Below are 22,550 nucleotides of genomic sequence, written 5' to 3'. Positions count from 1 at the left end.
AGTGTCTCCTAACCTGGGGGAGCTGGAGGGTTAATAGGATGGGGAACAAACAACCATTCTTAAGTACCAAACAAATGCAACTGAAGAGTGGTCAGATACAACCATAACTTTGGCTTTTGGGCACAAGCTAATTAAAGAAATGTCATCATTGTAATTCAATAAGTCTAGTAAAATAATTTGAAATGGCACATAAATATACAAAATATTTATTCCATAGAAAAGCTTACACCAGTAGAAAAATGCTACATTATATTACTGGGCAGAGAGACGGATGAATGCATACATACTATTAAATGGTAATAAGGCATATTGCATACAAAAAATGAATATGAAACATGTAATACAGCATAAATTGCATAATTACTACAAGTTGACATTGGTCAGAATGGTGCATACATAATTAATGTGAGAAATGCACAAGCGATGAAGTACAGGTGTTATAATGCACACCTAAGAAGCAGACCAGTAAATATAAGCAGTGAATAAAACTCATTGTACTCTCCATATGCGCTCACAACTCATCTTTAAATACAGGAATCTAAATTCTTGCACTTGATCACAGACTGAATTGTGTACAAATACACTAAATTAATATTTGCCGCAGTTAACTTAATTGCCAGATGAAAATGTGCAAACGTGACCAGTTCTTTTATGTTCAGTTTTCATTTTCAATACACCCACAATCCTTTTGGGGCAAAACAAGTGCAATGTGTGGTGGTTTTGTGCAACAGAAGAAAAAGACATGACTTAGCGAACTTACATAATATGACAATAATAGCACAGGTTGATATTTAAGTGCATGCTCCACATAGCATTGCTGAAATATGAACGTAGTGCTAAAGAAAAGCTGCATGGGATACTAAACCAAATCTTATTTAAGGCAGAGTTCAGTACATACATACATACTGTCGTAAAAAGAATAAGTTAAGAGGTTTGAATAAAAAGCCCTATTTGGATTTTAAAAAAGCCCTTCAAGATAAATGAGTAGAACTGTTGGAGTCATTACAGACACCTTGTGGCTGAGGAAGTAAATGGTATTAATGGTTGATGACAGGAAATATAGACGTGTAATGTTACATCCATCCCAGCCCAGTGATTTTAACTGCTATTCAGTGCAAATGAACACAGCTTATTCATAACATTATGTTTAGCTTGTAGTCTGACATATTTTAAAAAGAGAATATCAAAAGTTACTCCTGTTAAAATAATAATAATAATAATAATAATAAAGTGTTCAGTTGTACAGTAACATCTTGCTCCATTCTCCCTCGTGTTTTTGGAATGTTTTTCTCCTCTTCCGGCCCACCTGGCAAAGTGACCTGAGTTACGGTCGTGTTTCTAGCTGCCGCAGCCAGGCTTTGTCCGTGCTGGAGTAGCAGTGGTCTGCCCCGGTGTGCATGATGCTCAGTCCGTCAGAGTCCAGGCAGTCGAACACGATGCTCTCCACGTCGACCTCCACGTCCTCTGTGAGGTGACCAACCCAAGATCAAATCCATTAGTAAGAGGAAACGTCACTCGTCTCTTTAAACTTACAAACTATATTACCAAAGATATTTATTTTTTCTCATAATGATATTACTCACATGGAAATTGTACAGGGGAATGTGTATGTGTAATGCATTACAACTTAAGTAAAACTGCTATTGATGTTATCTCACTCTTCCATCAATCATCCAGACAGTTATGGAAATGATAAACTGTACTTTTGACTTATTGCCACGCTATAGTTCAAATTACGCTGCTCAGAAAATATCCACACACATTTGTTTAATATCGACATCCTAAACTCCTATTACTGAGAATTCTATATTAATGTGTGCTTTTCTTGGAGACAGAGAGGATTTTTTTAAGATGCCTTATGTAGCTGGAACCTCCAGTTCCCATAAAGGCCACGATCACAATGTGTGAATGTGACATAATAATGATCCAAAACTAACCAGAGATTACGCTTACTGAAACAACACCTATAATCACACTGTAAGCCGTGAAGAACAGCTAGGAATCGCTGTGCCCGAGCCAAGGGGAGGCCCTTCTGGTCTCCGAGAGACGTACCTCTGTCCGAGTCTGACCTCTCGGACGACATGGTTGACCCCTGACTGTCGTTCCTCATCCTCTCTGTGCCTCGCTGCAGCTGCTCCAGCCGAACCTGCAGCTCTCTCTGCTCCCAGCGCAGGCGGCCCTTCAGCTGCTCCGCACGCCCGTCCTGCTCCTGTAGCTTCTGAAATGAGAACGCAGAGACAGACGAGTGAGCAAAATGCACACTAACCGGACAATAACTCTCCCGACATGGGCTCCCCACTCGGGCTTCTATCAGTGCCGTGGAGTCGTGTCTACCTTTATGTGGAGTTGGGCTCGCCTCAGCAGGTTGAGCGTGGTGTTCCTCATGGAGTCGGACGACAGAGGGACCTGCTTCTTGAGCTGCTCCAGGCAGTGCCTCAGCTGAGCTCGTCTACGAAGCACCACAAGCAACAACAGATGTGGTTAATCCATGCGGAGTGAAAACAGGATAACTTCCTCTAACTTTCACCAGCATTAAAAAAAAAGTGTCTACAAAAATATGGATATTATTTATTGTTTTTGAATTACCTGTTCTTTTCCAGCTCGTTGTGAACGGACCTGCATTTACAGAAAGAGACGGCGGCTTGTTTAGCGAAGAAGAAGAAAAACATTCATGACCAAACTGAAAGCCGAGCTTCACAACCACACCCTCTTTGTCAGTTGTACCGTACACAATGTACACTCACTTATTGCCACCAGCGGATATCTTTTTGCTCTTCTGTTTACTCCTCTTGTCGGAGTGATCGGGACTGAGAGGCAGGAGTGAAGCGTATCCGTGTTCTGCCTCTGCTCAGGAAAACAATGCATCACAGCTTTGTAAGAAAAGTGTTTGAAATTCAAGGGCAGCAATGATACATATACATGTTTCCCTATGATGAACGTTAGTGAACCCTAGTGCTACAAATGATCTGTATTGCCTCGACTATTATCTCCTCTTAAATTGTAAGAGGAGAGGAACAAAAGCGACAGAGTGCTGTCAGCATCATCAGCTGGGCGTTTGGTTTTTGGCGCCATCCCACACCACTCTATTATACAGCTAGTAGGTATCATCACGCGGAGAAATACACAATAAAACGTCCGCAGTGTGTGAATAACGAATGAAACTGAAGAGTTGGGTTGCTTCCAGCCTCACTTTCCGTCGACGTAACGTTCACCGCCGCTCGGATTCGTTTTCAAACTGGACGAGGTTGGCGCCTTTGAGTACAATGATGGGACCGATATGTAGGTCATTGAGTCAAATGGGAACGGCCGCCGAAAATAACATTCCAGCAAGAATAGTGATGATTACTCGACCGATTTAAATGCATTGTGTACATGCATTGCGTTTTGCATTTATAGTTCCAGCGCCTTCATTGTGTATTTTTGTTGTTTCAACAACAACCAACTTCCTCTCCTTTCGAATGACAGTTATCATAAAACACTTACCTCGCTCCCTTCTCTCCAGAAACTCAGCAGCCCGAAGAAGCACCTGGATGTTGCAAATGTTTCCGTCCATTATTATGTTTGTTGAGATAAAAAAAACAACAACAACAGCGGGTAAACAACCTACAGTGGTGTAAGCAGCAGCCTTGAGTCGAAGAAGCTGAGTCTGTGCTACGTCCTCAACCCTGAGAGCCCCAACACTGTGTTCGCGGTGACGCTGCGTTCACGTGTCCCACGCAAACTCGGACATTTGAATATGCCGTCATAATTACGAACTGGCGGGCCGGAAGTTTGGTCGGATATGATTACTGAAAGGACCGCTTAAAGTATTAGACACTGTTGATTAATTTCTGTGAAAATAAGAGAGGGTGCTCATTTGCGTGACATTTAAAAAAAAATGTTACTATGAGTGTTGCACGTAAGACAAGAAATGGCCAATTCTACGTAACATACAAAAAAACAATAATCGTATGTCAGTGAAATATGTATTTTTCATCTTGTATGATAATGTGGCCATGGGCTAGTCATTACGGTGAATTTACGCTGTGATATAAATATTCCTGAAAGTATTTGAGGGCATCGAAAGACAACGTAAAACGTCATTATCAAGAGCCATCCCCTCTCTTTTCACGGCACCTTTATGTTTCAAATATGTATGGTTAACAACAATATTGACAATGTACTTATGCATATGATTGCCCCATAATAGGAAAATACCAAACTATACAAGCTGGCCGTATGCACAGAGTTGTACAAAGTTGCATTGTTACATATGCTATTTATCTTACTCTGCCCCTCTTCCAATGTCTGAAAAAAGCATATATATTTACTTAAATCACAGCTCATTTTCGTTCAATACCTAGCTATATATTTATTTTTAAAATGTTGTTAACATATTAAGCCAATCGTATTACAGATGAATACGTGTATAGTTCGCATGAAATGATATTCGGTTTTAATATCATCACTAAAACCGTCCGTTTAAATAGTCAGTGTAAACGGGAGGATGTGTTTAATTGTCTTTTCATCCGCTGAAGAAAGTAGGAAGATAGGGCTGCTGCCCTCACTAAATATGGCGGCGTCTGGCTTCACTGCCTGATTCAGGTTCCAGTTGTATCCTACGCACGGGAGTGAAGCCGCTTTGCCAGCAGTATCTTTAACCTATGAACTCCTGAGTGTGCCAGTCCTCCGCCATATTGACTGTTGTCTTGACTGGAGGAGATAGAGAACATTTGAGGTCCGAGAAGAAACGAAAGTGTGCTCTACAAATCTCCGAAACTGGTGCAAACTTGGCCAAAGCGTTTTTTATCCACCACCGCGATGGCGAGGAAGAAAAGCAAGCAGCAGGCGGTCGCTCAGAAGGAGCTCGCGCCCGGACAGCAGACCGCACCGAAGAGCCCAGTCTCTCCCGGCGATGCAGCTGACGGCGGCGGAGATGCTGGGCTGGATAGGTTGGCTACTACCAGGGCGAACCAGGTAGGTTAGCTAGCAGCAACCTACAACCACCTAGCTAGGCTCCAAGCTAGCACCCCTCTGCTAATCCAAGCATCCTCCATTGTGCTTTTATTTTCACATCGCCAGATCCTGCAAATGTGAATGAATACGCACCCGCTGGTTGGTTTAACGCTATTTTAATCGCTGTGTTGTAGTCTTGGCTGTTGAGCTTGATGTGTAATTTAAATCAATAACACGCCAAAAAACTTAGCGAGCAGACTCGTCCTCAGCTGGCAGCGTTGAGGCGGTGTGGCTAGCACTGCAGCCCATCTCCTCTGCCGGACAGGTGACATTGTGCCTCGGACGGGTCGTCCCGTTTTCAGCATTTACAATACCCCATCCGCGAAGCTAACCTCAGCCGGAGGGCTAGCCGGGCTATCGCCTCCAGCCAGCGTGCTGCAAACGTGCTTTTTACTGCCTTCCCTTGAACCACAGGAACCACTCAGCCAGCAGGAGCTACACAGCTGCTAGCTAGCTAAGGAGCTAGTTAGCTGAAGGAGATAATGGGTAAATAGTACGGCTAGCTAACTCATAGACGTGGGTTGGAGTTGTTTATTCGACTATATTACTCTGTTAATCTTCTCTCTTTGTTGCTGTTCTGCACCATTCTATCGGCGTTTGACGGGAGCTAATGTCAAAAGTTTTGAATGCGTGCAGTTAACAGCCAGTGATGCCGAGCTAACGTTGGATAAGTCAGGAACGTTAGCTACTTAAGTTGAGGGTAAACAGTCACCTTTAAAAGAAAAGATGGTGCGCTGCAGGCTGGACCGCTGTCACATCAGCGACCAGCTAACCTTACAACTGACCTGAGCTGTACAACTTGCCCGACTTGCTGCTTGGATTGAGTAAATACATTTTTGTATACCACATGTGTGCGATGCCCGTCTAGACACGTCTCATAACTACATGTCACAATGTTAAATGTTCAGGCAGGATTGTGTCGCATGTTTTGAATAAACTGGTTTTCTTGAAAAGTCACTTTATACAATTATGTGATATCTAGAAAATACTGTAAAAATCTATATAACACATTACTTTTTTAGAGAGGTGTTGGTTCGACCTTTTTAACTGGAGAACGTTTTGTGTCACAACTTGGCTGTGTGATTGTTTAGTCTGCATTGTCAAATATTGTAGAATTTTATTCTGACCTTTTGGACTCTTTTGTAGTGTATCGCAGGCTATGGCTTGACCCCTTTATCCTCTTTCTCCACCTAGCCTATGCACACTTGCTGCCTCCTGTGTCACCGAGAATTTAAGGACTGGGGAGCAAGCTCAGTGAATGGACTCCCTGGTGGCCATGGGACCAAGCTGGCTGATGCTGTGCCTGCGCTCTCCCAGGCATTATTGCGGGAGGCACCAGGGCGTAAGCTTGCTGATGCAGTGCCCTCGCTGTCTCAGTCTCTGCTGGGAGAGGTCCCTCTGTGGATATGTCAGAGCTGCTGCAAGAGTGTGGAAGAGGAGGAGAGGCGGAGCACCCAGGAGCAACCCACACCGGTAAATAAAAGGGGACTGATTTGGGTCATATGTCGGAATCCTTTTCACTACTTCTTTAACTGCTTTTTGGGTAAACTGTGTTGGTGTTTGTCGACTGAGGTAATCATCTTTATTCATCTTACGTGACATTGCCTTTGCTTGAGCTTACTCGCTAAATATATCTGTCCAAATGTCACGTTGGATCCAATACGTTTAAACATGTAGTCTATGTTTTGCCTCTTCAGTAATTTATGTTGTATTGTTGTCTGTGTGGCATATGTATCAGCAGCAGCTATTACCTTTGCTGTCTCTTGGTTGTTTCTATATAAATACTTTACATGAAATGCAAATTTCGAAGACTTCTCTATCATCACACTTAAGCTGAACTACAGATGACCAACATGTTCCAGATGTTTTGTTGGTATTTTGCTCAAACTAGCAGAAGTTCAAAACGGCAATAACGGCAATTTTGTATATTTTTTTTGTTCATCCAAGACTGAGTGTTTAGCTTGTCACTCCCTTCAATGAATTACAAGCTAAAATTGGTAGTTACTTGGTGCCAAATGTAAGCCTATGTAGACAGCCCTGTGACTTACAAGTTTTTTTTTTTTTTTTTGTTTAATTCAGGTACCATTGTCACACTCTTCCTCCTGTAAGTCCCAGAGCTGTGGGAATGGTTACCCGGAGCAAAGTACTGTGGATTGGGACCCGAGTTCCTTCCTGTCAGCCCACAAACTGTCCGGTCTCTGGAACTCTGCCCACACCAACGGAGGGGAACACTGCAACCACAACACTTCTTCACACTCACAACAAGGTCTGTCATTGCAGATCCAAAAAACAGTGAATGACAATGACATTAATTGCTGTAATCAACACAAGTTTCAGTTCCGTGAAATGGACACAAGTTTGGTTTGAATCCGAGCTCTACGTGGGGCTTGTTTGCGTACTTACTTAGCAATAGATGTGTGATAGAATGTTGGCCTCTGAGACATACAAAGAGGCATCATGTAGAAGCTCACAATACTCTACTCCATAAGGTCCTATACACTTTCAAATGAAGATGATTTACCTAATATATTTTTTTCTTGAAATATTCAGTTTAAATGTACTGCTCATATGAAATGGTGTCTTATTGATTATTCAGGAAGGGTAGTTGTCATAAAGAAAGATAGAAAAATTTATAAATCAACGATTGTTTGTTGAAGTTTCATTTAGAAGTTTTTTTTCAACCCATAGTAAGACTTTGCAGTGAACAGATTTATCACTTCATTTGACTGTTCAGCGGCATAATGGGACTCTATTACAAAGTAGCACTACCCAGCTGTAACATTTTCTCGTCATAACAGAGATACCTGAGACATGTCCTGGATCTTTGCTTTTATCCATTTTCTTCCTGTTTTCTTGCCTCCAATTGTATTTCTAGTTTAGCAAATACTCTGATGGGTAATGTTACCAAATTGCATTTAAACAAGAGTAAGTGGAAGTAGACATGCATTTGAAATGGTATGTTTTGCTTGAATCGCGTTGTTTGATGTTTGCTGGTGACCATTTAAATGTTTGGCTTAAGTTGAATGGGAACTGAGCAAACCGAATGTACTTGATAACGTAACATCGCAAATGTTTACCGGATATAAATCGTATGTTAATAATTCAAATATTTTAGTACTATTTCCTCATTTTAATTTTTGTTTGGCATTAACAGGTTTTAACCTTCAGGGCTAAAGCTTTTTTCAATGCAGCTTTCATTTCTCATAGCAGTGAGAAATGATCACCATTGAACAGTAAACATGTCTAAACGTGCAGTCCAATATCTCAGCACATCTTTTAGTCAAGGGCATTGACCAAAGCCCTCAACCCCTTTGATTCATGTTGATTTTGTGATGAGGTCAGATTTTGACTGCATAATATGTCAGCAAACAAAATGGTAATTATTTTGTGTAGTTCTGTTCTTCAACCAAGTTGTTAGTGTTGGTAAAGTTTGTGGAAAGCATGGCTCGAATGAAAAGGAGTATTTGGCTTCATTCTACACATTTTGTATCTCCAGGTATAACAGCAGGATCAGCTTGTCATGAGAAACGAGGACTTCATGAAGCGCCTGGGAAATCTGCTAAAACGTCGGGAACTAAAGTCTGTCCCTACAGTCACCCATCATCCCAAAATACCAGTGGATCTTCTGCTGGGAACCCCTTGTCTACCTCAGCAGACCTTTGTAAGACCACTCCCAAGCACTTCAAGACCATGTGCCGTCGACCAACGCCACCAGGTAATATTTTCTGTGATTCTATAGATCAGAACCCAGGATAGACTCCACTTATCAAACTGAGTGTTTACAATCTCATCTTGAATCTGCAGTGTTTTGAGTATAGGAATGTCACAAGTTAATATTCCATTAATTAATATTATATGACTTACAACCATGTTACATTCATACACCATAGACACAGCTACAGGGAGCAATTCAGGGTTAAGTGTCTTGCTCAAGGACACATCGACTAGGGCGGGGATTGAACCACCAACCCCCTGATTGAAAGACGGACCTGCTAAACACTGACCCACAGTCACCTCAATCTCTGACAATCTCAGTAACAAGTGTAGTCTACTCACTTATGGACTTGGGTTCTTTTATATTTTATGATTTTTCATTAAACATTATTTAAATATTATTGTATTCCACAGATCTTCCTTTTAGATGGAAAAACGTTTTTCTTCCAAAGCAAAACTAGCAGGCCGGTGCTTGTTTTCTAAATGAAACTCAACTTCAAATTAAACATGGAAGAGTAGACCAATTTAGTTTACATTTAAGTAGGAAGTATTTCAGTCCTGATACCGGTACCTGGGCTTTGCGTGTCGTCAGATACAGAGTACTGATCTAATGCCTGTGTTCTTTTTTTGATGAATAACTGGAATGGCACTTTGTGTAAGTGACTTGGATCTTGTTTGTGGTGGCCATTCACCTGCAATCCAGAGCTGTCATGAATTAACTAAGATGCTAATTATCGTGGAGTCACTTGGTCTTAATGAGCCATTTAAAGTGACACTCTCACACCACCGCTCAACCCTTTGGCAGTATGCCCAATTTTGCAGGAATGTAGCAGAAGGTAACATCAGGCTCGACTTCAATGCTGACTTGACTTAACTTTTTAAAACAAAATGTAGCAAATGAAAAAACAGATAGAAATTAGATAAATAATATAATCAGCTGTTACTATTCATCCATCCATTATCTGAACAACTTATCCTATTGAGGGTCACAGGGAGCCGATCTAAGGTGACATTGGGTGAAGGCCAAGACCCTGGACGGGTCACCCAACTTAACGCACATAGACAGACAAAGACTGACTGTAGACTCTGAATCCGGGCCCCTCTTGCTGTGAGGGGACAATGTGAGCTACTACACCACTGTGCAGCCCCAAGTAGTTACGATACACCTGTGAATTAGTGTAAATAAAATGAGGGTCTCATCTATAACCGTTGCGTACGTCTAAACCGGGTCTGAAAGAGACATTTTGGAGACACAGGGAAATTGGCGACACAGATGGTGAGGTGGTGGATTGAAGCCGAACTGTAGAAATGAAATGTCACACGTTACTTTGCACTTATATATTGTCTTCTTCATAAACGGTCAAACCAGCAGTGTTATTTGTGCTGGTACCATTGAGCCATATACAACTTAAACCTCAAATCAAATTCTGCTTAGTATTTAATCAGTAGTGTCGGCTCTCTTCAGCGCAGAGGAGAGACCGAACTACCGACACGCGTGGTCAGAGGTGGAGCAGCTGATGATAGAAAAACTCAATTGGCGTTAAAGTACTGCAGAACAGAGCATTAATACTTTAAAACCGTGCATATATCACCAAGTGCAATCTTAGTTTTCATAGTGTCTTGAGTAAAATCGCTGCAGTTCAACACAACTTTAGTAATTCATTTATGGTTTATTCCATAGTGACAAATACAGCATACAAACTGTAAACAGCTATGCGATGCAGGTATCAGAGCTCCCTGGAGTCAATGGTGATGTCATACACCTTCTCTACTTCATCACCTGCACGTGACCAATATAAATTAGCAAAGTTTGGAAATAAAGCCAGTGACAGCTCTCATGAAATCATTAAATATCCTTATTATCAGTCTTAATGGTAATGCCGTGAGCAAAAAACAAGTATATAAATAAATAGTGTTCACCTGCCAGACTTTATTAAATCATACAAGGGATTGTGGAATCATTGATTGGTCATTTATATGTTGATTTGGGATTTATAAAAGGAAATGGCTCACTGGCAGGTGTACGCAAGGTTTTATAAATCTGAATATGTTTTGGCGTACGTGCATTTCTTCCTCTTGAACGTACGCAAACATTTAGTTAGATTCTGCACACCGCTTTTAGAAATGAGACCCCTGAACACAAACTGAAGAACTATGTAAAAAGATGTGATTTAAGTCCTCTTATTTTTATATTTTCCTTTATCCAGGTGAAGCCTTTCACCCTAGTGACCACCATCAACACACAGACTTGTCGGTACCCCCCAACAGTCCCACTGGCCTGTCTTCCCAGCATTCCTCCCTCCTGCCCCCAAAGCTGAACTCTGGGCAGCACGGCCATGTAACGTCCTCCTCTGGCACTGGAGTGGCAGCCCACGCTCCCTTCTCCCCGCTGGTACCAAACCTCCACAGCCCCACAGCCAAACTCAACTCTTCCAGTCCAGACAGCCCAACATCTGTCCATAAGCCCAGTCCGTGCAAAAACTCCCACATTCCTGCCGTGAACACGCAACACAGCAAACTGGGCACGTCTATCATGGGCTGTAACCACCCTTGTAATGGACACAATGCAGGAACAGTGGCCACTTCAAATGTGGGCCATCTGACAGCTGGGGCCTGCCGGTTAGTATTACTATGTCAACATTGCTTAGCTGTCGGAAGGAATTGCTTCCGTAGCCGTATTGATTGGAAATACTGCCTTCTGAGGGTCATTGTACATTTATTATTTATGTTTTAGGGACCAAGCATGTAAGGGGCACAAAATGACTAATGGGACGTTGTGCCACCCTTCGTCTGAGCTGGAGGAGGGGGAGGATGAAGACAGCAGCTCTGAGAGGAGCTCCTGTGCCTCCTCTTCCACCAACCAGAAGGACGGGAAGTACTGCGACTGCTGCTACTGCGAGTTCTTTGGACACAATGCGGTACTTTGACACTTTTTGTTGCTCTCCTCTTTTTGAGTAGTACTCAATAGTTCCCTCTACTATTGGGTACTTGTTAAACTTTTATAAAAAGCTAACATTTTGTTCCATGTTTTTATTTGGCCACAGCCTCCAGCTGCACCAACCAGCCGCAACTATGCTGAGATCCGAGAGAAGCTCCGCTCACGTCTGACCCGGCGTAAAGAGGAGCTCCCTCAGCGTCAAGATTCAGACCTGACGGTGGCGAGTGCCATCGACAACCGGGACGTAGATGAGCTGCTGGACTTTATAAACAGTTCTGAGCCCAAACCTGTCAACAGTGCCAAGGCTGCCAAAAGGGCCCGACACAAACAAAAAAAGAAGGTGCGATAACTTTTGTAACATTGTGTTGGAACAATTTTTTTCCCCTCAATTTTAATTAGTATAAATCACCCATACAATACTTTAACTTACTTACTTGTGTTATATGAACATGTATTCTTCAAAAAAATCATTTTTCATTTAACCAAAGAGGCCATAGTAATGGCAACTGTTGTCTAAACACAAGCACCTCTACAAGAACTTTAAAACTTTGTAAAATTGCCAAGATTTAGATTTACACTCGTAATCCCTTTTGATTTCAATCCGAGCAGCTGTTGAACCTCTTAGGTTTGCTTTAACTGAAAGGTCCAGTCATTTTGAGAGCTCTATTGGCAGAAATAGAATATAGTATTCATCATTACTATCTTTTTATTTGAAACTAGAATCATTGTGTTTTTGTGAGCTTAGAATGAGCCATTCATATCTACAGTCCTCCTCCTGGAGTCCGTCGTGTTGCACCGCCATGTTGCTACAGTAGCTCAGAACGGACAAACTGGCTCTAGAGAAAGCTGTTCATGTTTTTATCTTACCTGAAGGCCACCCTAGTAGTTCTGTGACCCATTCGTAAAACTGCAATAAAGCGAGCCGCAGAACCATTGAACCGTCAGTCGGTTTGCCCGAAGTAGATCCTACACACCGTTCCTTTTTTTTAATAGAGCTCTGGTTTTTAAATTAGTTAATGGCTATTGCAACAACAAAAAAATTAGCGTGTTAATTAATTATAATCACAAAAGAGGTTTGATTTTATGGATTATAATTTAAAAACAGAAACTAACTAAGAATAAGTAACCAGCGTTACAAATCTGACCAGACATTTGATGTAAAGTTTTGAGTGCATAATTTGTTCACTCTCTGAAGCCTGTACCATCTCTGTTTCAGGAAAAAGCTCAGCAGTGCATGGGTGCTGCAGGCAGTGATCCATGCGAGCCATGCGAGCCTGTCGATGACGACGAGCACATTGCTGATGGTTCAGAAGCCAGTCGGTTGCTCGATTGGCCTCAGCTGGAGCTTGAGCGCGTCAACAGTTTCCTCACCAGTCGGCTTGAAGAGATTAAGAACACCATAAAAGACTCAATCCGGGCCTCATTTAGCATGTACGACCTCAATCTGGATGTTAATGACTTCCCAAAGAAGGCAGCCACGTTGGAAGGCAACCATTTACTGTCGCATCTCAATGGTTCCTCTGACCTGCAGCAGATAGACCTTGACTTGGCCCCTCTTTCACTGGGAACCTTTAAGAGCCACCTGGACCTGGTTAATGGATGGGAGGACACAACCACAGTCTCCTCCCCTAACACCACCACAACTTCCACGGCATCAGGGGTCACTGCTGGACCCAAGGACATCCAGCGATTGCACACTACCCCGAGTCTCTCAAAGCTCATAAGGGTTCGGTCCCCAGAAAGATGCACTTCCTCTGGATCTGACAGTTTGCCACAGGTGCCAGCTCAAGCTACAGCTAAATCAAATGAGGATGCCCCTGATCCCAAGAACACAACAGTTGGGAATGGTGGTGCAAAGTCAAAGAAGAATAAAAAGCAGCAAAGGCAGGAGCAATCTGTGTCGGAGCAAAATTCCAACAAACCAACCAAAGCTGCCTCCGGGAATGACGCACAGAAAAGCAATGAGTGTAAAGAAACGTCTTCTAACAGCTCAAAAGCTGGGAACAAACAGCCCCAGCACTCTGCAGACAACCAGAGAAATGGGCCCAAGAAAGCTGAGGAGGGCAGATTTTCTAAACATGTGGGAAATGGTGGCCTCTCAAATGCACAAAGAGGGAAAGGTGATGCAGAAACACGAGGAGGTCGGTCTGAGCAGGATTCCGAAAGCAAAGCTCACCCCACTATTCCAGCCAATGGGCAGCAAGCCAAGGGGAAAAATAAGAAGAACAAGAACAAGGGTGAAAAATCCAGCAGTGCTATTGGTACACTAAACAATCTTTAACACCGTGTGCAACATTTAAATTGTTTCTTAACTTGGAATGTGTAACTAATGGTAAATCTTTGTTATTCCTAGATGATGTTTTTCTCCCTAAAGATGTCGATCCAAAAGAAATGGATGAGATTGATCGGGAAGTGGAATACTTCAAAAGGTAAGTTTAACATAGCAGTGTGTCAAGTTACTTTACAAAAAGACTGAGCTAAATTGTTGTATTGACGCATCAATAAAACTGCATTCCTTTTTTTTTTGTCTGTTTTTGTTCCCTCTAGGTTTTGCCTCGATTCTGCAAAACAAACTCGCCAGAAGGTAGCAGTGAATTGGTCCAACTTCAGCCTCAAAAAGGTTCCTTCCAATGCAGCTCAATAACTTGGATGAGTGCCAGAAAAAAACTTCGCACCACAAACTCTTTCAGTAGAGCCCCATTTGGCCTGAGGCCTTCTCTCATTCCCCGTTTTCTTCTCTTCCTTACTAAGCCAAGGGACCCTGGTTCAAAATCATACTTTCCATTCAAAGGACTGAAACATAACTTGTGGCTGACAAGCCAGGGATCATTCTCAAGGCCAACTGTACCCTTTGCTATTATTGCAATGTTCACTAAATGAGAGATGCGTAAATGGAAAAAAGTCTGTTGAATCCACTGCATCCATGTGCTTACGTATGTAGTATGTAAACAATTACCTTACATGAAATAAATGTTTTTATCACAAATCTGAGACATTTTAACGTTGTTAAACTTCTGAATTCCAATCAGTTCAATTTGGTGCTCATCATACATTACATGCAGTGTCGCTAGTTTCAAGCTTGCTACACCAATCACAGTAGACACTAGAGACATTTGTCTTTTACTGTACAACTGTCAACAAGCGGCACACAACAACATGTTCACTTAATGTGGGACGACAATTACATTGATTTTACTCAAAAACAGACTGCAGTGCATTCATTGGTCTCTCAATATTTAATTATGATCATCAAACGATTTAGTAATTAGTTGCCCAAAATTAAATGATAAACAATTGGTTACCCAGCTGCTACACTTTTATTGTTTTGTATGAAATGTATTTAAAAAAATTAAAAAAAACAACATGAATGTTTGACAGTTCAGTACACCAACGAATGGAGCATTTAGCAAGATGCATCTTAAAAACTATAAATCCATTGAAGTACCAATGCAAATACGTCCCCCACGCATGATGTGTTGAACAGAAACCTCTAAATACTGTCCACCAGTCCTGTATTGGGTGAAGTTAAATGTGTCTGTTGCTTCGCTGTCAACCTTCCCTTGGTGTTAATCTTGAAAAATTATATCTTTTTATAGTAATAACCATTATACACTTTGCCATCTGTAGAACAAAGTAATTTACCCCGGTTTTCTCACTCTTAACTGTTCTATTAGCCTTTATAGCCCAGCAGTGACGGGTACACCCATGTGCAATGTTCATTTTAACGTTGGAACCATCACACATTGTTTGGCACAGTTCATTTCAATGCTTGTACATATTGAGTGACTATTTAGGGCCCTTTTGAGCCTTTTCATGCGTTTCTCTGGGGTTGTGTGAGATATTTTCAACCATACTACTCCTTTCCCTGTACTGTGACCTTGGTGGCACCCTGTACCTCAGCTAGCCTATCCAAGTCCAAGTCTTGATCATCTTTTGATGAGAAATATCACTGACGACTTGATACCTTTGGGCCAAGGGCCTTGGGATTTACACCAGGAACCATGTTTATAGCTGATGGCTTTCATTGAGGTGAATCATTTCTTTCCTGAACCTGTGCTGAGATTTTGTTTTCATATAACATCTCTGATGCTTTCCAGGTTATATTCAATTAGAGAAGATTATCTTAATGTTTCGAATGTAGATTTATACTATATCATAAATAGCCAAGTGTATGTTGGCTTGTTTCTTTTTTTTCCACTTTTTATACTGTGAAAAATCTTTCGTTCCGAAAGGTGAAAAACAATACAGTTTTGACAAAAATACAGTGTGGTGTTTGCTTTCTAAGATTATCTTTTGGTTTGGTTTTCCATGCACGAACTGCCTCTCTAGCACCAGACGGAATTGTTTGGTTGCCGCGTCCCTTAAGTTTGACCCTCCCGGCGCGCCGTACAGTATCGAGGCTTCGTGTATTGTGTAAACATGTGGATTACGTACACTTATTGAATTCTGTGCAGAGTGTTTGGTCAGCAGCTCTGCGGATTTAGCACATAGAGGACGTTACTGTGTTCATAAATAAAATGGAGATTGAAAATGGACCCAAAAAGGTAAGTTAGGCGTAACTATATTATCATTGACATTATGAGGTTACTCAGCTAGCTAGCCCTGGCTAACGTTAGCCAGCTAGCCAAGCTTAGTGTCGGAACTCCGCTTCAAAACGTTATCAATTACGTATTTAAAGTAATAGTAGCCGGTCAATGAAACACGTTAAAATAAAATGTATGATTAATATGGGATTTGCAATCCGACTTTGTATGAATGTAAACCGCGTTCGTTAAAACTCGACAATCAACTTACGTTACCCACAATTCAGTGGCTCAACATTCACGGGCAGCACGCAGTGGGGACGTTTCTACTATCCTAAAAGTCAGCTTTGAAGACAACTAGCGTTACCTGCGGTTTCCTTCTTTTCATGTTAGGAATAGTCACGTAAGAATAAAGTTGACGGGCAGTAAACGGGAGGAAAGCGCGGAAGTGAGGCGAAATAAATGATGGGACACTTAAGTTAGCGTGGTTGTTCTCATATCCTGGTCTGGAAAAGGAGGTGGATGCAGGTAGTAAAATATACATCTGCCAGTAATTAATCTATATTGTAACTTTATCGATAGATCTATCAAGCACATACTTTTGGTCATTTTGACACAGCAGCACTAATCAAGGAAACCTTCAAATATCCAATCATTATAGGTCTATCAAAGAAATGCTACTTCTACTGAGTATAATACAACATTGATGACTTATTTATCACCATTGCTGAACCCCACAATGAAGATATCGTAATTAAACAGCACTTTGCCATAAAACATAATTACAAAGTCTAGTGTTTTTGGTTTGCATACCCTCGAGGTGTGTGCCATTCTCAGCGGGGAGGCACAATCTTAAAGTGACCGCTAAACAAAGTACAGATGTCTGAAAGGATGTCGGCTTGTCCCTTTATCTGATTGAAACATTTACAGTTAGACAGCCTCTTGCAGAAGTGTATATAAAACAAATTGTTATCATCTGAACAGTTGATATGAGCTTAAATCAACTTTATTGCTAAGTGTGTTTGAACATCTAATATTATCTGTCAAAATCCTATTGCCATACTGTGCAACTATGTAGCCATGTGGCACATGCATATAGATATATACTTTATTCATCCCCAGGGGGGCATTTGTTTGTAGCAGCAGCAAGCAAAGTTACAGAGTAAATATAACAATATCAAGTAGGACAAATGCTCAATCTATACAATACAATAGCAGAACAGAACATATGCAATTTAAGAAAATTCAATAATAAAGAAAATGCAAAGTATATACAGTGAACTATAATTATATACAGTGAAATAGAATAGGTATTAAATTAACTAACTAAATGACAAAAGCGGTGCTAGGATTATTGATACTGATTCAATTGAATGAGGATCTGGCCAGAGGTGATTTATTATCAAGTCTTATTGCAGTTGGCAGAAATGTTCTCCTATAGGACTCTGGTGCACACCGATTTATCACATCCAAATAATAGCAAAGTATGAAATTACATTGAGGTGATCTCTAGTACCATTACTTGTCTGCATATACATTTAAAAAAGAAAATGTACCAGCCGCTTTGCATGCCTTTTTAGAAGGACTTTCACTGGATGTGTTTCAAGGCTACTCTGGCTAAATGCTGAGCTCTAACCAAGAGATAATACTATTGATATTGGTCATGTGTTTGTTCAGAGATCCCATGGGGAGGATGAACAGTCTGGCTCAGAAGGATCAGAGGATAACAATTATGTTCCGTATGTTCCCGTCAAAATAAGGAAACACCAAGTGGTAAGTTATCAGTACTATAAAAGTTAAATAAATATTTACGGCACACTTGTATATATCTCCTGTTGCCATATATTCAAATTTAATATTTATCTATTTAACATGTACCTCACAGCTACAGAAGATGTTACGTCTGCGAGGAAAGGCGGTGGACGACGAGCAGAAGGACAGTGGGGAGGAGCAGAGGGATGAAGATGAGGGTCTTGGTCCACGCTCCAATGTCAGCCTTCTCGACCAGCATCAGCACCTCAAGGAAAAAGCAGAAGGTATCTACTTCAAATATGACCCACTCTGGGTTATGATCGCTGTTGTTATCATCATGCTGCTCATTACATTTTACCACATTGGGTCTGTGATTTCTCACCTGCTTTGTGTTTTTGTGTCTACAGCCCGTAAGGAGTCAGCCAAGGAGAAGCAGCTGAAGGAGGAAGAGAAGATTCTTGAGAGCGTTGCAGAGGGCAGAGGTAACATGATAATGCTGTCAAGTTCAAATGTTGAATTATTAATCAGTTTACTTTGATAAACCTCAACATTTTAAAGCAGTTTGAGCAAAATGCTCTAAACTTGAAAAACTAATTATTTAATTGAATCGCCCCTCTTTCAGCTCTAATGTCGGTGAAGGAAATGGCTAAAGGTATCATATATGACGATCCCATAAAAACAAGGTATGTTCTTGAATAGTGAATTCTATAAAGTAATATTGTTGATTTTTTTAAAAAACTTATTAACTATTAAACTATTTAACATGAATGCTCTTTATAGCTGGAAGGCACCACGCTACATCCTGAACATGCCAAACACCCGACATGAGCGCGTCAGGAAGAAGTTTCACATCCTTGTTGATGGAGACGGCATCCCTGCTCCAATCAAAAGTTTCAGGGAGATGAAGCTTCCACCGGGTAATAACACACCCTCTCCGACACGTGAACAACACATTGTCTTTCTATGCAAGGCCTTTAGTGGTCGCATATGAATCGACAACTAGCAACTGATCGGTTTATTGTTTTTGCAGCAATTCTAAAAGGTTTGAAAAAGAAGGGTATTGTGCATCCTACGCCAATTCAAATTCAAGGAATTCCTACAGTGTAAGTACAGGAAATGCATATATTCTATACAAGTTTGAAGCATATGTTAAGTACATGTAAACTGTTCATAAACTGACCGTGTTTGTCTGTAGTCTGTCAGGTCGAGACATGATTGGCATAGCCTTCACTGGTTCTGGAAAGACTTTGGTCTTCACTCTGCCTATCATCATGTTTTCCCTGGAGCAGGAGAAACGGCTGCCTTTCTTTAAGAGAGAGGGACCGTATGGACTCATCATCTGTCCCTCAGTAAGACACACAAGACAAACAGCTTGAAATACAGCATAAAGCCTCAACGGTGGTTTAAAAACACAGCATTCCTTACTGTTTGCCTTTTAGGAATTTACTGTGAGAAACCTTACCTTTTTCCTTTTTTGCAACTAAGCATATCTGATTTGAATACCTTTCTCTGACACACCAGCGAGAGTTGGCGAGGCAGACTCACGGCATCATTGAGTACTACTGCAAGCTGCTGGAGGAGGAAGGCGCTCCTCAGCTACGCACTGCCCTCTGCATCGGAGGAATGTCTGTCAAGGATCAGATGGATGTAGTAAATCAGTAAGTCAGAGTGAAGATTTGTGTGAACGTCATCTGTTTCTGTCTTTTCTCCAGAATTTCAGTGAGAACTAGTGTCGCGCAAAAGAATGCATAATTCAGCTACATTAAATCATTCAGAAAGGAACAGAATAGGCAAAGGGTCCAGACATACTGCGTTACATAAATAATTCATAGGACTAGCATTTAACATGACCATCTCTGGACCTGTTCACTAATAATACAGCATTTTAGACATACAAGCAAGGAGTTCTTTTTGAGTTCATTTTCCCCCTGAATCTGTATCTCCTCCTGGTTGTAGTGGTGTCCACATGATGGTTGCTACCCCTGGCAGACTGATGGACTTGCTGCAGAAGAAGATGGTGAGTCTGGACATCTGCCGCTACTTGTCTCTGGATGAGGCTGATAGGATGATTGACATGGGCTTTGAGGAAGACATCAGAACCATCTTCTCCTATTTCAAGGTGAGGTTCTTCTCTGCAGCAGTGGATGCCAAATGACATTTCATCATGTTAGTCGTTAAAGCCCTGGTTGGACAAATTCCCCACTGGATTGGATGTAATATAATTTTCATCATATTTTCACACACACGCTATGTTTTCAGTTCAATATAAATAATTCAAATTTCTCCTAAATTTGTCTGTACGATCTGCTACTCAATACATTTAAAGCAAAAAATAGGCTACGCATTACAGGTTCAGAAAAAGACTTACTCTCTGCAACAGCAGCCAACTTCATCATAACTTAAGCAGTAACATAAGTAACCAGTAGCCTAAATCCATCTTCCAGCTGAGCTGGATTTCTTTATTTTTCCGACTAAAATCTTGTCTTGAAAACTAAGCTACAGCCTAACGTTTTGAGTCTACCTGACATTAAAAGTCACATAATGTGTTATTTCTTTATCTAGGGACAAAGGCAAACTCTGCTTTTCAGCGCCACTATGCCCAAGAAGATCCAGAACTTTGCCAAGAGTGCACTGGTCAAACCCATCACTATCAACGTGGGCCGGGCCGGAGCTGCCAGCTTGGATGTCATCCAGGTTTGTTCATTTGTCACTGTTTTCAGGGGAATTGATTGCATTAAATTTATAAACCCATTGGTATAAACAAATATGTGAACTTCATAATAAATGTATTGTGTGTTTGTGTGCATGCAGGAAGTGGAATATGTCAAAGAGGAGGCCAAGATGGTGTACCTGCTGGAGTGTCTCCAGAAAACACCACCACCTGTCAGTACTTCCACATGTTAGGACGTTGACAGTAATACATAACTCAATCATGTCAAATTTAACAAAATAATGTTTGTCCACATCAACAGGTGCTGATATTTGCTGAAAAGAAGGCCGATGTCGATGCCATCCATGAGTATCTGCTGCTAAAAGGAGTCGAGGCGGTGGCCATCCATGGAGGAAAAGGTACGCAGAGCGCCGTCCTCGGTCTAAAAACACATCGGTACATAGTAATAGCGCCCGTAGATGAATATGGTATTTGGAGGAACCAAGCATCAAGTTTCAGGGAGCTTTCATGTAAACAGCCCTCTCTTGTAGTTGCTCATCTTTACCACCAGATGCCATCCTGCTTACAAATGTCAACATTTTCTTTTCCAAGACTTTGAAAGTATTGCAGACACTTCTCTCTCTCATTTTCCATTTGTCATTGTCTTGCAAAATACAGTTTATGCAATATTTGTTGATTTTCGTTTAATTTTTTTTGTTTTAGATCAGGAGGAAAGAACAAAAGCTATAGAGGCATTTAAAGAAGGAAAAAAAGATGTCTTGGTTGCCACAGATGTTGCCTCCAAGGGTCTGGATTTCCCAGCTATACAGCATGTAGTGAATTATGACATGCCTGAGGAGATAGAAAACTATGGTAAGAGGACATGTGTATATATGTGTGTCTATATATGTGGACCTTATCAAAAGTGATGCATTATATAATCATCTGTTCTTCTCAAATTGTTCGAGCTGATTTGTTGAAATTGTTTGTTTCAGTCCATAGAATTGGAAGAACTGGGCGATCAGGCAAGACCGGTATTGCCACTACATTCATCAATAAAGGCTGCGGTAAGGAAAAATACCAGTCAAGATTATGATCTAATTCATTTCTGTATATATTGATTCTCAGAATGTTTGATGGAGAATTTTGTCCGTTTTATGCGGTGTTGATTGCAGTAGGTTAACGGTAAATGTACGTCTCTCCCCATAGACGAGTCAGTGCTGATGGACCTGAAAGCTCTGCTCGTTGAGGCCAAGCAGAAGGTTCCTCCGGTCCTCCAGGTGCTCCAGACAGGAGACGAGACCATGCTGGACATCGGAGGTGAGTTGTTCACACCAAATCTAGTTCACATTTCTTTCTCTAGGCCTGCATGCGCTTTGCATATGCGTTACTCTGTAAGTACTTCCTGTTTCCTTATAAATGTTCTTCTAACCTGATGTGATAATCTCAAAAATGAAGCTTTGAGTGTTTGTAAACCCTTTCTGACATAGCTGATGCTCGTGTTTTCACAGGAGAGAGGGGCTGCACATTCTGTGGTGGTCTGGGTCATCGTATTACAGACTGTCCGAAGTTGGAGGCCATGCAGACCAAGCAGGTCACCAACATCGGGCGAAAAGACTACCTGGCTCATAGTTCAATGGACTTCTAAGAGGGTTTTTTTAAGAGAAAAGAGTATTCGATGCAACACGGAACTGAGAAATATTTCTGAGGAAATGCTACAGCTGGTTGTTGTATCACTGAACTAAGGAAGTGTATTTTTGTTATCCTCATCTGACATCGTCTGCATTTCTGTCAGATGAATTTTCTTTTTACCTTTTTTGCTTGAAATCTGTCCTACTTGTTCTTGATGCGTTGCCTTTGTTATATACATTTTTGATATTCCAATTGTAAATAAAGCCACTTTATCTGTTTCATCTGGAGAAATATAAAGGTGTGGTACTGGTTTTGTGTGAGAAGGAAGTTGCTAAAACAAGCAGAA

General features: G+C 41.3%; 3 protein-coding genes across 3 annotated transcripts; 2 read left to right on the top strand and 1 right to left on the bottom strand.

Annotated features, from left to right (window-relative positions):
* Positions 1-194: 194 nt before the first annotated feature.
* mxd3 (MAX dimerization protein 3) lies at positions 195-3,709 on the bottom strand. Its single transcript, XM_034543275.1, has 6 exons — positions 3,484-3,709; positions 2,745-2,844; positions 2,587-2,616; positions 2,335-2,449; positions 2,053-2,218; positions 195-1,464 (listed from the first exon to the last, which is right to left on the bottom strand). Exons 1-6 carry the CDS (start codon positions 3,551-3,553, stop codon positions 1,325-1,327), a joined length of 621 nt encoding a protein of 206 aa, XP_034399166.1. The 5' UTR covers positions 3,554-3,709; the 3' UTR covers positions 195-1,324.
* An 829-nt stretch (positions 3,710-4,538) lies between these two features.
* fam193b (family with sequence similarity 193 member B) lies at positions 4,539-14,638 on the top strand. The gene is made up of 10 exons (XM_034543739.1): positions 4,539-4,956; positions 6,190-6,468; positions 7,075-7,261; positions 8,492-8,710; positions 10,917-11,328; positions 11,444-11,627; positions 11,754-11,987; positions 12,864-13,908; positions 14,001-14,076; positions 14,195-14,638. Exons 1-10 carry the CDS (start codon positions 4,801-4,803, stop codon positions 14,289-14,291), a joined length of 2,889 nt encoding a protein of 962 aa, XP_034399630.1. The 5' UTR covers positions 4,539-4,800; the 3' UTR covers positions 14,292-14,638.
* Positions 14,639-16,028: 1,390 nt separating this feature from the next.
* Positions 16,029-22,501, top strand: LOC117737094 (probable ATP-dependent RNA helicase DDX41). Its single transcript, XM_034542749.1, has 17 exons — positions 16,029-16,191; positions 17,848-17,943; positions 18,056-18,206; positions 18,330-18,404; positions 18,545-18,605; positions 18,703-18,839; positions 18,953-19,025; positions 19,118-19,271; positions 19,444-19,580; positions 19,879-20,041; positions 20,485-20,616; positions 20,734-20,805; positions 20,895-20,991; positions 21,296-21,445; positions 21,568-21,639; positions 21,782-21,892; positions 22,084-22,501. The coding sequence occupies exons 1-17, from the start codon at positions 16,165-16,167 to the stop codon at positions 22,218-22,220; spliced, it is 1,845 nt and encodes a 614-aa protein (XP_034398640.1). The 5' UTR covers positions 16,029-16,164; the 3' UTR covers positions 22,221-22,501.
* The last annotated feature ends 49 nt before the right edge of the window (positions 22,502-22,550 follow it).

The sequence above is a fragment of the Cyclopterus lumpus genome, chromosome 10 (assembly GCF_009769545.1).
Source record: "Cyclopterus lumpus isolate fCycLum1 chromosome 10, fCycLum1.pri, whole genome shotgun sequence".
Lineage (NCBI taxonomy): Eukaryota > Metazoa > Chordata > Actinopteri > Perciformes > Cyclopteridae > Cyclopterus > Cyclopterus lumpus.
Note: the sequence above shows the minus strand (reverse complement) of the source record. Positions and strands in the feature narration are given on the sequence as shown.